The sequence below is a fragment of the Lotus japonicus genome, chromosome 1 (genome assembly GCF_012489685.1).
Source record: "Lotus japonicus ecotype B-129 chromosome 1, LjGifu_v1.2".
Lineage (NCBI taxonomy): Eukaryota > Viridiplantae > Streptophyta > Magnoliopsida > Fabales > Fabaceae > Lotus > Lotus japonicus.
In genome coordinates, this window is record NC_080041.1 from 44,797,284 (window position 1) to 44,811,210 (window position 13,927).

The following is a 13,927-nucleotide window of genomic DNA, read 5'->3' on the forward strand; positions in this document are numbered from 1 at the left end:
TTGAGGTTGGTGTTTACAAAGGTTTGCTTCTGAATAAGCTAAGTGTAAACTAAATAAGAACAGATGAAGAAAGTGGAGGCTTGAATCTTTTCTTGTATTGCAGCTCTTGGTTTCTCTCTCCTCAGTCTTTCTTCTCTTCTTCAGCCTTAAATAGTCCAAGGTGCAAAGGAGATTTCTGTTGAGAGAATATGATCGTTGGAGGGCATTTCTGGAACTTCCAGAACCTGCTGTGGCTGAACCTTGGTAGGTAGGCTTGTCAGAATAGTACACTGCTCTTGTGCTACTTGATAGAGACATTTGCCTTTAACCATTTACTTCTGATCTGACGACGCTTCATGTTGGAACTTGTGAAGCTTGGTGATCAGAGTCAGAGGGAAGCTTGGATCCTCTGACCTTCGTAACTTCTGCTTCTGGACCTTCAGAGCTTCTGGACCTTCAGAGCCTCTGGTCCTTCAGAGCTTCTGGACCTTCAGAGCTTCTACACCTTCAGAGCCTCTGGTCCTTCAGAGCTTCTGGTCCTTCAGAGCTTCTGAACCTTCAGAGCCTCTGGACCTTTAGAGCCTCTGGTCCTTCAGAGCTTCTGGACCTTCAGAGCTTCTGGACCTTCAGATCTTCTGATCCTCAGAACTTCTGATCCTCAGATCTTCTGGTCTTCAGATCTTCTGATCTTCAGAACTTCTGATCCTCAGATCTTCTGGTCTTCAGATCTTCTGATCTTCAGAACTTCTGATCTTCAGATCTTCTGGTCTTCTGGTCTTCAGATCTTCTGATCTTCAGAACTTCTGATCTTCAGATCTTCTGATGAATATATCTTCTGGTGTCAGAATCAGAACCTGTTTGTCAAAACACTCAAGACAAACGTTAGAGTACCATAATTGTTCATCCACAAATAAATACTTGTTATCATCAAAACATAGAGTTGTACCACATGACCAAATTTTGATCTTACAAGTATTTGTAGTTATTTGTCATATTTGAACTTAGAGTATTTGTTCGTAGTTATTTGTTACATGTTTATATATAGTTATTTGGCATGTTGGAGAAATCTAAGTTCTAAGTGTCATGACATGACATTTAGTGTTGTTTTTTACTTTTTAGATACTATTTATATTAGATTGTTTCATGTCATTTGCTAATAAAGTTTTATGTTTTCATGATATTTGACTATATGTCATTTATGTGGTATTATTTCTATAACTTTTTGTGTCTTTTTCATATTATTTAGTATTATAACATATTTAGTATTTTTTATAACTTTTTCTGAATTTATAATAATTTTTGCAAGATTTTTTAATATTTCAGATATATTATTATTTTAATATAGTGACCCAATAAATCCATCCAACCCAATCCAAACTTCGTCGGGTTGGTTCGGATCGGGTCCGAAGAAGAAATTTGTGAAATCCAACCCAACCCAACCCAGACAATTTTGATCGGTTCGGATTTTATTTTGACCAAAATCCATCCAACCCAACCCATGTGCATTCCCTGTCTCCTAGCACAACCACCAACTCACTACAATCAATCTCGCAGACGACCTGTTTGTGCCCTTTACTCCAAGCAATACAAGTGTTTTTTCATGTAAAATTAAGTTAAATAACATAAAATTATAAATAATTATTTTTTGAAATAAGTATTTAACGATAAAGTTGTAAATTTGAATTCAAGTAGACGGTCTATTGCTTCTAGTGCACGACCTTCTCATTTGAAACAAGCTGCATCTGCACCTAAGTATACCTAAGTTGGTTCTGAAGAAGACTACATTTGAGTCTTCATCGCTTACCATTATAGATGACACCTTGGATTTTGATGGAACTAAGGTCAACAAGACACCACCTCCCCTCAACTTTGCAGCTCCTACTGCATTAGTGCCAGTTAAGGGATGAGTAACTTCAAATTAAAGGAGCGTGTTGAAGAAGCTAATGAGCATGAATTCACCAATAGTTGAATAACCATTTTTCTGCTTCTCATACTCATTTACCTTCTTCACCACCTCTTTCCCAAAAAAAAAACCCCTCATTTTTTGACTCAAATAGAACCTGCCAAATTTCTTACCCACTTGCACTGTGTGCGTGCAATGAGAGTTTATCACCTCACGTAAGCTATGAAGCTTTTTATCCAAGAGAAAGGCATGAAGATGAAGAACATAAAGACATCAAAAGAGAATCCATGAGTCTTAGAAGAATCCAGGAAATGTTTAGAATGAATAGCATGTTACATAAATAAACGAAGGAACTTGTATTTATAGGCTCGATGTCCATGTTCGGAGTCTCTACAAGTGTAAGACTCCTTTAAGTGGAGCTTTTGGGAGCCAATCGGAACAAGATGCGAAAATTCAAACCGAGTTCTCATGCCATGAAGTGAAAACTGTGGTGATAAAGTATCAAGCTTCATTAGAGGAGGTTGCTCAAACCACTCCTCCTATTCAAATTTATGAGAATGAAGAAGACTTCACAAGGCCATTGCACTCACTCACTTATTAAGTGGCATTTACACATGCTCCCGGAACTATGAATCCAAAACTGGCTTAACTCAATGAAGATTTACTAGATTGGGATGAGAGGAATCAAGTTTATATAAACTCATGGGGCTTTCAAATGAATGGAGCTCAGCCAATCCAATTTAGATTGGATAGCAAGCAGGGTTGAAGCAATCAGATGACACAACCGGGCTCACTTTGTATCCCATTTGGGGTGGTCCACTAAGACCACAACATCGTCTATTACCAATGACTATTGAGGCACTATAACTTATAACGAGGGGAGAGTAGAGAGATGACCACAATTGTGGGATGCAAGGGCCAAAATATAATCATAAATGATGGCAGAAGGATAGATTCTAAAAACGCCTCTATTCACTCGACAACTACAAATTGTCATGATAGGAAAAACACCGGTTTTTGTACCCAAATGGTATAGTTTAGTTTGGAAATTACAGCTTTGGGGTATTTTTTTTTTATTTACCAAACTAGTATAAATCGCCACTGTTAGTGGCGATTCTATTTCTTTTTTTTTTTACTTTTTTAAAGAATCGCCAATGCTATTGGCGTTTTTGTTTTTTTTTTCGTTTATTAAATAAATCGCCAACATGGTTGGCGTTTTCTTTTCTTTTTAAAATTTTTTTTTCTTAAAATCGCCAACATAGTTGGCGTTTTCTTTCCTTTTTTTTTTTCCTTAAAATCGCCAACACAGTTGGCTTTTTCTAATTTTTTTTATTTTTTTTTTAAAATAGTAATTAGAATGATATTTAATCAATTGATACTCACACACAATTTTGTGTCATTACTCACTTTTGCAACACTTTGATCATAAATATGAATGGGCGACATTTGACCGTTGCTATCAAGTATGAATGATTCAAAACTTATAATATAGTAACACTGAGAACCACTGACACTCTACTCTTTTTCTCGTTCGATAACATTTCTTCTTTTTCTTTTTCTTTCATGATAATTTGCAGACAAATCAACAGCGAAGAACGCTTTGAGATTGGGTAACCCTGAAGCTTAAGCTTGTAGCCAATCATCGATTTCACAGGGTTTTCTTGCAAACTGGTTCAATTCAATTGCAAGAAACCCTACAATGCCGGTTTCAACTCGATCCAAGATTTTGAACCCACAAGAACAACCCCAACAACAATGCTTAAAGGAGAAACTGAAAGCCCTGACTCAGTTGTACGAGCACCACAAGCAAAACCTCGCTCCTTCAGCTCCGGTAGCGGCGGCGGCGCGGAAGCTTGCGTTGCCGCCGGAAAGTGGGAGCAGGATTCTTGTGTTTGTGAGGGTGAGGCCAATGGGGAAGAAGGAAAAGGAAGCGGGTACGAGGTGCTGTGTGAGGATCGCGGATCGCCGTGACGTTTATATTACAGAGTTTTCCACTGCGAATGATTACCTGAGGTTGAAGAGGGTTCGGGGACGCCATTTCACGTTTGATGCTTCATTTCCAGATTCGGCTACTCAGAACCAGGTTTATTCCACCACGTGAGTTTGTTTCTAATAAATTCCTCAATTTAGTTCCTGAAGATAGAAACTACCATGTGGGTTGCTATCTGTGATTGTTTAATTTTCAAGAACTGGCCTTTTCTTGTTTCTATTTCTGTTCTGTTTTGAGTTTTAATTACAAAACTATCCCATTGGATTCATTTTGTTTCCTATTTTCAAATAAAATGTTATTTTATTGTCTTTGAATGCTGAAAAATGGAATCGAAAATGAAGTGATGTTGTTTGCATTTATAGATAGTAAGAAATCTATAAATATATGATCTGAAATGAAGTGATAGTTAATATCTACTATTTTTCTTCCCCTCCAATATGTGACTATTGGATGAAACTCATTTTCTTTTTAGAATTTAACTAGTAGTTTAGTACTGAATGCGTAAATAGTTTTACATAGACTTGCACAATTAGTACAATTAGAATTGGTGCTAATTGAATGTATTCATAAAACTTGTTTACACTGTGATCATATAGTTATTAAACTTCACTAGTACAATTAGAATTTCTGTGTTTATGTTAGTGTGAATAAATGCTATTGTTGTTAGTTGTTACCGGTTAGTTAGGTCATTTTCTTGAATTTTAAGCATGCCACTGGCACCTTGCCTGGAGCTCAGGAGCCCTTCCGCGCGTCCAGATCCTCCCATTGATCAGGGAGTGATCACCTGGTATTCTGGAGGTGCTTTCTCTCTGTTCTACCATTTTGTAACCAAAAAAAAAAAATTCTGCTTGTTTTTGGTACCAGTGTGTTTCTGGTGTCTTTTCTATTAGTGTGAGTGGAGGCTTGTTTTTACAATTGTTGTATACCCAGTCTTGTTGCTTGCTTAATGAAAGTTCAGAAGGAATGATTGCCAGGTTAAAAGACAAAAGTTTTTTATCCAAATACTTGAGGTATAATATAAGTATTAGGGCAGGGAGAGGAAAACATGGCCTTATGGGGGAGTGAAAACTTCTTTTGTTAGTCTTACTAGTTGAGCTTCAAGCCCATTGGAGTTTGGAGTTTCAATTTACTATTCAAGCAGTTATTTGTGTTTGATGGGAAGGTACCTTGACTTTGTACTTTCAGAACTTCAGAACTTGTGGAAGCAGTTCTGCAAGGGAGAAATGGATCAGTTTTCTGTTATGGTGCCACTGGAGCTGGGAAAACTTACACAATGCTTGGTACATTGGAGAGCCCAGGGGTGATGGTGTTGGCAATTAAGGATCTTTTCAGTAAAATCAGGCAGAGAAGTTGTGATGGAAACCATGCCGTTCATCTGTCTTACCTTGAGGTTTATAATGAAACTGTGAGAGATTTGCTTTCACCTGGAAGACCTCTGGTTCTTAGAGAAGATAAACAGGTGCACTACACCTTATCTTATAAATAATTTAAAAAACTTCAGAACTATTCAAGAGATAAGCTACTGATTGTTTTGTGCCTGCTGGTAGTAATAGTCATTATAGTGTGTGTTGCTATCTGCTCTCCTTCCTTGATATCCGTCTTTAATTAATACCTTTTGAAATACATTGATCTGTAATGTATTTCTTGATGCTATTGTCAGGGTATAGTTCAATTTGGAGATATATGTCAAAGTTTGGATAAACTTTCCAAACTCACATTTGCAATTTTATATGTATATTCATAAAGGCCATCCATACTAGGTGTAAGGATATTTTCTTGCAGTTCATGATTCCTTGACTAAATCTTAATGAGGAAGGCAATAGTTTACTTTATATACCTGTTTATTCACATTAGTTCAGTTTTCCACTTATTAGGTTAAGCACTTTGAGAACATATGCACCAACTCTGAACCCTCACGTGCAACCTCTTTTACCAGTCAGATACAAATATGGAAAATGAATTGGTTGATAAGAGATTAGAAATTAAATAAGCAAATTATGCAACCTCTTTTACCAGTCACATGCACCCTCTTTTACCAGTCAATTGTTGGATAAACTGTCATGTTTTTTATCCTTTTAAATTTTAGCTCCGAAAGATATATGATTGTACATTGTCTAATTATGTTATAGGGGATTGTGGCAGCAGGTCTTACACAATACAGAGCCTACTCCACTGATGAAGTAATATTCTGATCCATTTGGTAGATTGGAAGTTTACACCGCTTTGAACCCTCACACGGAATTTTATTTTATTTTATTTCTTTTCCTCTGGCTGCTTCAGGTGATGTCATTGCTTCAAGAAGGAAATAAGAATAGAACCACAGAACCAACTCGTGCAAATGAAACTTCTTCACGTTCCCATGCTATTTTGCAGGTGAACTTTGAAGGTTTTTTTAGTGAAAAGCAATGAGCCTTAAATGCTGTGATTGTGAGATGTGCTTAACCCAACTATTTTGTTACGTCTAGGTTGTGGTTGAATATCGAGTTAGAGATGCTGCAATGAATATTATTAACCGAGTGGGCAAGCTTTCATTGATTGATCTTGCAGGGTCAGAGAGAGCTCTTGCCACAGATCAAAGAACACTTAGGTCTCTGGAGGGTGCCAATATAAACCGGTCTCTTCTTGCACTAAGCAGCTGCATTAATGCTCTTGTAGAGGGCAAGAAGCATATACCATATCGCAATTCAAAACTTACTCAACTTCTCAAAGATTCATTGGGAGGAGTTTGCAACACTGTTATGATTGCAAACATAAGCCCAAGTAACCTCTCATTTGGTGAAACTCAGAACACCCTTCATTGGGCTGATAGAGCCAAGGAGATTCGAACTAAGGTTGAATCCATTCCCCATTTCAAGTTTTCACTGGCATAATAGTAGTATATTCCAAATGTTTTGTCATAAGTCAACATACATATTAACAAGCATCTTTAACTTTTACTCGTGCTAGTGCAATGTTCACATTGCAACATTGCACTCTTTTGAATTTTCACTCTGCTGAATAATGAAACTGAAACCTATATTTGGATGCAGGCAACTGATGCAAATGAAGATCTAATTCCAATACCTGAGACAGAAACAGACCAGGCCAAGCTGGTACTTGAGCTGCAAAAGGAGAATCGTGAAATGCGAATACAACTAGCAAGACAGCAAAAGAAGCTTTTGACACTCCAAGCACAGTCCTTGGCTGCAAACTCCCCAACACCACCTTCAGCTACATCCTTTCTTTCCACTCCTCCGACTTCTGCCCAACCAAATGAAAAGCGAATGACCAGAATTTCTTTCTTAGGTGCAAGCCATTTCACTCCAGAGACTAAGAACAAGGGAGATGAGGTAGCTGTCACTGTCAGAATACTGCAACAAAAAGTAAAAGTCCTTGAGGCAGAAATAGGGAGAATGAAAAAGGACCATAGCTTGCAGATAAAGCAGAAAGATGATGTTATTCGCGAGCTTTCATTGAAGGGTGTGAAAAAATTAGCAGCTGTAGGGGAAGTGGGGAAGAGAGTGGTAACAAGGTCTAGCATAAGGCCAAAGGAGTCAAACACTGGTGAGTTGAAGAGTCCAAATCATCGGTTTCAATCACCAGTACCAGCTGCCAAGAAACGAAGCTTTTGGGACATAACTGCTGCTAACAGCCCATCAGTTACTTCAGTGAATGGGAGAAAAACTAGAAGTCATGTCATTTCTGAACCTACTGCACATCCATCCATGCTTCTTCAGGTCAGTATTTATTTTCTTCTCACTCCCTGTACTTATTACCTGCATGTGTGTAGACCATTGTGTAAGGGCCTTTCTTTCACCATTGTGTGAATATAATCACATTTCTTTCTTCCGTGACTAATCCAGTTTGCTTATATTTTTGTGTGTGTTGTTGATTCTGGGGCTTCTTCATTAAAATATTCAGCCAGGATTTGCTCGTCAAAAGGGAAATATTTAAAAGTGATTTAAGGATGGAAGAGGAAGAAGCTCAAGGACTGAACTTCTGGTGTTTTTTTTTTCACGAGAAATACATCGACACCTCTTCAAATTCTCTCTAGGCTTGAACTGGTGGCTCAAATGCAAGTGATCATTACAGCTTTGTGTTCTCCTCCTCTGCTCGTGTAGTTCAGAGATAGGAAGATAGTATTTTAGGGTTAATCAGCAGCAGAGGAGGGTGCTACTTCAATTACATACTTCATTCACCCCTTCCTCCCCTGTATTCCGAGGGTATTGAAGCTTTTGAAGAAAACTCCAAAATGATTTATTGTAGTTGTACATTCATTTTTTCTTATTTGGTTTGAGTTGGTAAATTAATGTTCCAGCTCACCAATTTAATCTAGGTTATATTTAGGAACAAAGGTTTATAATTGTTGAAAGACCCACCGTGTCTTCTTTTCATAATTGTGTCATGTTTTAACAAGGTTAACATTCCAGAAGTTCACAATAATAAGTAAATGTGAACCTCAAACCTTCATTTCACAAATCACAAAGTATCCTATATTCAGCATTAACATTAGAACCATTGCTAATCTAATCTAATCAATGTCAATATCAATCAATATATATTAAAAAAAGTAGAACTTCTCTAAGGCTGATTTGGTGAGGTGGCAATTTTTGGTTTAATCTCATAAGAAAAATCTCACGTGTCAATTTGTTAGGACGCAAATTCCACGTGTCAATTTATTAGATAACTTCTCTTAAAAAATATTGAATTGCATAAAAAAATAATTAATAAAATCCAATGAGATAGTATTCTTAAAAAAATATATTTTCCATGTGTGAGCTGCCATCAACTTTTTTAGGGTTACAATTCAATCTCAAACTCAACCCTCATTTTTCCCCTAACCTTCTACTGGCCTCTTTCTCTATCACCGCCGCGTCACCATTGTTGTTCCTCTAATTCTACCACCGCTGTCCACGCTGTTTCAATCCCCTCGCGTTCGTCGTTCCACTCCCACACCCCGAAGATCTCTCGACAAGAATCCTTCATCCTCCTCCAACGAACGCACCTTGATTAGGTACGTTGACTCAGTTTACAGATTCTATTTTAATTATGCACATTCTTCCTAGAACATGAAGAAGCAAATGTTCTTCACTTCCCTTTTTATCTTCTTTTTCTGTTTTGTTCCTTAGAAACCCCTCCATGAAGAATGTCAATGTTCTGTTTTCTAGACACCCTTCAATACATTGATTGTGTTTAAAGCAACCTGGCCTATTAATTAATCCATATATATATGCCCCTTTTTTCTTTTGCCTTTCTGCTTTGGCTTCTTTTTGTGATTGGAACAGTACTGTGGAATCAAAAGAGGGTCCCTTGCGTATTTTGATTAAATATGTGATCCAAGTCCATGAATAAGCTTGGTCGCTATGGGGTGGTTGGATTCCCTGTTTGGGGAAGGACGAAAAGTTATTAAAAGGAAGGACAGTGATGCTGGAGAAGCAGGTTTTTTCTGAATTTCTTAGCTCATATATCATTGTTATCAAGTTTTATTACGTGCATAGTTTTATATAATGTATATCAAATTTTAGTTTTTACCTCAATTCATGTGTTCTTGAATTTCTAGGATTAGCTTTTCAACTTTGCTATGGCCAATTATTCAGAGATTAGATTTAAACTCTCTTAAGCTAATTATTACTTTCCCTTGGCCATTATGTGTGAGATTATATTTTATCAGCCAAGAAGATGGTGTTTTATATGAACTGATAGTGCTATTTTATTTTCTGTAAATTTGGTTGATGTTCACACTACCCAATTCCAAAAATGGAATCATCTTTTAGAACCACTTTGTGAATGAATATGAAATAGAAACAAATGATTATATGACATTAATGACAATATCCTTGGTCTCAAACCACACTAAAACCCCTGTTAGAAGAGCTGGACCTACCATAATGTGTATATTTTTGGCTCGAACAACATTGTATTCAGAATACCAAAAACAGCGAAAAAAATGCGGGTTCTCATGGTTCGAATGATTAGGTAGAGCACTGGAGGAGATAAGAGGTTCTTTGCACAATGAGCTCCGGACCTCAGAAGGAGCCAAGCGCCAACAACAAAGATACTGTGGACCAACGGTGGCATTGATATTAGGTTTTTTTTAGATAAGCAAAACTTGTATTAAAAGGAGGTACAAGGGGTACCCCAACCCTTAATACAACAAGGAAAAACAGAAAAGGTACATAAAACAGAGGATAAATTGCTAAACCAGCAAAAGACACCAGCAGTTCAAAAAAAAACTTGGGCAAGAGTCCAGCAGGCTGGATAAGAAAAACGGTCACCACCAACCAGCCTCACAAAACCAGATGCTTCAAACAGACAAAGAAGAGAGCAGCACCATCCACTTATAGTCCATGAATGCAAAGCAACGGGTTAGTATACCAAGCATAGAATGAGTAAGAGAACTCCTTGACCTTTACTTTAGCCCACGCCCAAGATTGTTTTTTTACCAATTCCAAAATGCTTTCATGATTGAAAAGGCCACCCTTGAAAACAATTGAGTTCCTAACCAACTATAAATTCCAGACAGTGGCAAACCACACAGACAGTGCAACACGTCTTTGTGTATTATTCCAGCCAATTTTGAAGCGATTGAAATGATCCCGCGGGGAAGAGGCAGTAATAGAATCCACACCAAGCCACCTAAAAACCAGCTGCCATATCACAGACGAGACAGGGCACAAGAACAGCAAATGCCAGTTGGATTCCAAACTGATACGACAGAGACTACAGGTAGCTTGTTCCGGTGCTGCAAAAACTTGTCGTTTAAATAAATTCTCCCGACTTGCAATCCTGTCCTGCAAGAGCCTCCAGGCAAAAGCTTTAATATTGGACGGAGCCAACGACTTCCAAATCTCAGAGAGAGCATGATCCTGCGCCGGTAAGAGTGGTTCCTGCAGAAATGAATATGCAGAACTAACCGAGTAAGCTCCATCACTACTAGGCAACCAAGACCAACGATCAAAAACGCCTTCGACGAGCTGAACACTGTTGATATCAGACAGCAAAGTCTCAAACCAGTGCAGCTCCCTACCCAACAACGGACGCCTCCAAGGGAAGTCCCAAAACCACACACCATCAATCCACTTACCACAGTCAGATATAGTGGCCGATTTTAATTTTGAAAGATTGTACAAACGGTAGTACTTACTACGAAAACATCCACGACCTGACCAATCCTCAAGCCAAAAATTAGTGCAATTACCCATTTGTACTTTTTTACGGGAGCCCATATCCAACAAGTTCAGATCATCAAAACAGCAAGATTGTTGAATACCCCGCCACCACGCAGATTCAAATGGAACAGAATGACCTGCGCTCTTGGACTGAATAACCCTGCACCATAAGCTATTAGGGTCCGAACGCCATTTCCACATCCACTTCCCAAGCAAGGCCTTATTGAAAAGTGACAAATCTTTAATACCCAAACCCCCAACAGCTTTGGGTTTGCAAATAGACGCCCAACTTACCCAAGCATTGATATTAGGTAATTTTTATTTCTTCCTATCGAATCCTTTCAGTCTGTATAGTATTGAAGAAAGCATTTATGATTATTTTTTTGTGATACCAATTCTTATTTTAACAATACAGCTTTTATCAACGGTAATGTGTTCTTTTATTTTACAAATTTGTATGTCTATTGCCTTATGTCTCTTCTATGAATGAATTTTGGGACAGTTTTAAGCTTTTTGTTGTCGGGGCCGGTATTTTTTTTTGTTACAAGTGGATAATTGTCGGGGCCGGTATTGAGAAAAAGGATCTCACCTGAATTCGTTTTCATATCAGAAAAATATTTCACATAAATCTATGAGTATATTTTGTATTCATTACTATCTTCTAGATTTAGTTTAACTTTGTATTATGATTTCGATTTAATTTGTTAATATACTACTAAATTTACAGATTGAGGTTTGATAATGGTGCGTCAAACACATGCTATGGAAGACAAGATAAGTGAGTGTCAAGTTTTGTAATTTGTAGCCATGATTTAATTTCAAATTTAAATTGTCAAAGCCTTATTAAGATAGAATATTGATGAAATTTGTTAGAATGTTAATGAGATTATGTTTAAATCTGTTTAGAGCTACCTTTCTGTTAGTTTAAATTTTTTACAGATTCTGAACATATTTTTAGATTAGATTGTTGGTCAACTGTTGTATTTTAAAAGAAAATCCTATCAATAAAAAGCCTTTCATTAGTTTTTTCTCTCATCTTTCATCTTCACATTTAGAAAAACCAACAAAGTCCTCATAGAATAGCTCAAGTGGTAAAAGTTGAGTGACATATAGATTGGGAAAGAGAAAGTAAGCGTTCAATCCCGAGCAATGTAATTTATCTTTCCGATTTAAAAAAAAACCAACAAATGGAGGTTGAATAAGTTTCTATTGAAAGTTTATTACTTTATAAAGTATAAAAGGTCAATAATGATCACAATGTACAAGAATTTAAAATGAATCATTATTATATTAATATTTAAATTTTTGTCTACATTTATTTTATTTTATTTGTACATATTCAATAAAAAATTAGATAGAAATTCTTTTTTTTGCACCTCGGAAAACAAATTAGATAGAAATTCTGATAAGACTATTTATCAACCAAGTTTGTTATATTCTTTTAATATTTACTTAACAAATAATTTCATTTTTTTTTTCTGAAACACGAATAATTTCATGTTAAAATTAACAGAGAACTCACAAAAAATTAAAACATCAATTTAAACTCACGCACCATCATTTTAGGATTTTTTTAAATATGTTAGTTAAATTTGTTAATTTGAAATGATTTTTTAAACTAATTTGATAATTCCATTCCCACGCAGCTTATTTGTTTTATTTTTTAAGTTAAGAATTAGGTTATACCAAAGCTTTTAAGAAATAAATATCAAATTTTTTAATGCACCTGGTCATATATGGGTCCCCATCTTCAACTCCAAAAAACAGAGCCAAATTCAAAATCTAATATTTCCATAAAAAAATTTTAAAAAATGTACAATATAAAAATATCACTCTTACATTTCCAACTCAAATTCTCTCAAACTTTCACAACTTTACTTCTCCCTGCCACCGACCATGACAGATCTCATACCAGATATTTGTCTTTTAAAAGCAACATGATCCTACACGAAAGATTTAAATTCTATATATAATTCGTCCAAGATAGGTAGTATTTCATTTTATTTTTTATTTTTTAAACATGTTGATAATATTAATTGAAAACATGAATCATGGATATATATGAACGTAGCCTATATGGTTTAGGCTTTTGATTAGTTTCCACATTTGTTTTTTTTTTAACTGTCTTGCAATCTAGAACTCTATGTTAAAAAGTTTACAGTGAAAAAAAGAGAAATTTTTTTTTATGAATGTGATTATGCGTGTTCGTTTTCACATAGTAAAATAAACTAAACTTGATCTAGATCAACATAAAATTGTTTCACATTCTTCATGAACATGAAGACAATAGCACAAATCATAGATATAAGAAATAAAAAATAAATCATTCAAATCAACAATAATTATAGAAACTAACACAGGATGGAATTTTTTAAAAAATCTTTCAGTTTTAGAACTAAATGGAGAATAAATTTTAATATGATTTGATAAATTTTTCACAATAATTTAAATAATTTTAGAATATATTCTAAAAAAATATCTTGCCCAGTTTAATTACATAAAACTGAACCTATATCTAAAAAAGTGATTATGTTAAATATGAAAATAAATCAAATCCAATGTGACCATACTCCATTCATAAGAGATTCATGTCAAGGAAAAAACAAAAAGATATACATTGGGTAAATATTTTATATCTTCTTTTATTTTAACCTTTAAATTTCCCTTATATAAAACTAAAGATAAGAAATATTCTTATTGATTTAGCAAAAAAAAAAAAAAACTATTATGTTACTTCTTTTTTAAGTTTTACTCGAACCTCAATTTTTTTCTTTGGATTCTTAAGGTGGGCGACGAAACATTTAACACCATTGACGAGGCTGAAACCACAATTGAGATTCCGCCAGATTAGTTGATTGGACAAGGTCCTGATCCTCTTCTTGAATTGATTAATTTGGTTTATCCGGA

At 35.8% G+C, this 13,927-nt stretch overlaps 1 protein-coding gene across 1 annotated transcript; it reads left to right on the forward strand.

The window, feature by feature from the left end:
• The first annotated feature begins 3,363 nt into the window (after nt 1-3,363).
• Nucleotides 3,364-8,248, forward strand: LOC130729990 (kinesin-like protein KIN-8A). The gene is made up of 7 exons (XM_057581889.1): nt 3,364-3,979; nt 5,058-5,331; nt 6,002-6,052; nt 6,153-6,245; nt 6,338-6,703; nt 6,902-7,588; nt 7,773-8,248. Exons 1-7 carry the CDS (start codon nt 3,582-3,584, stop codon nt 7,803-7,805), a joined length of 1,902 nt encoding a protein of 633 aa, XP_057437872.1. The 5' UTR covers nt 3,364-3,581; the 3' UTR covers nt 7,806-8,248.
• The last annotated feature ends 5,679 nt before the right edge of the window (nt 8,249-13,927 follow it).

Coding starts and splice junctions, on each gene's coding strand:
- LOC130729990 (XM_057581889.1), top strand. CDS start 3,582: ATGCCGGTTTCAACTCGATCCAAGATTTTGAACCCACAAGAACAACCC. Junction 3,980..5,057: donor AACCAGGTTTATTCCACCAC/GTGAGTTTGTTT, acceptor TTGTACTTTCAG/AACTTCAGAACTTGTGGAAG. Junction 6,053..6,152: donor GAGCCTACTCCACTGATGAA/GTAATATTCTGA, acceptor TGGCTGCTTCAG/GTGATGTCATTGCTTCAAGA.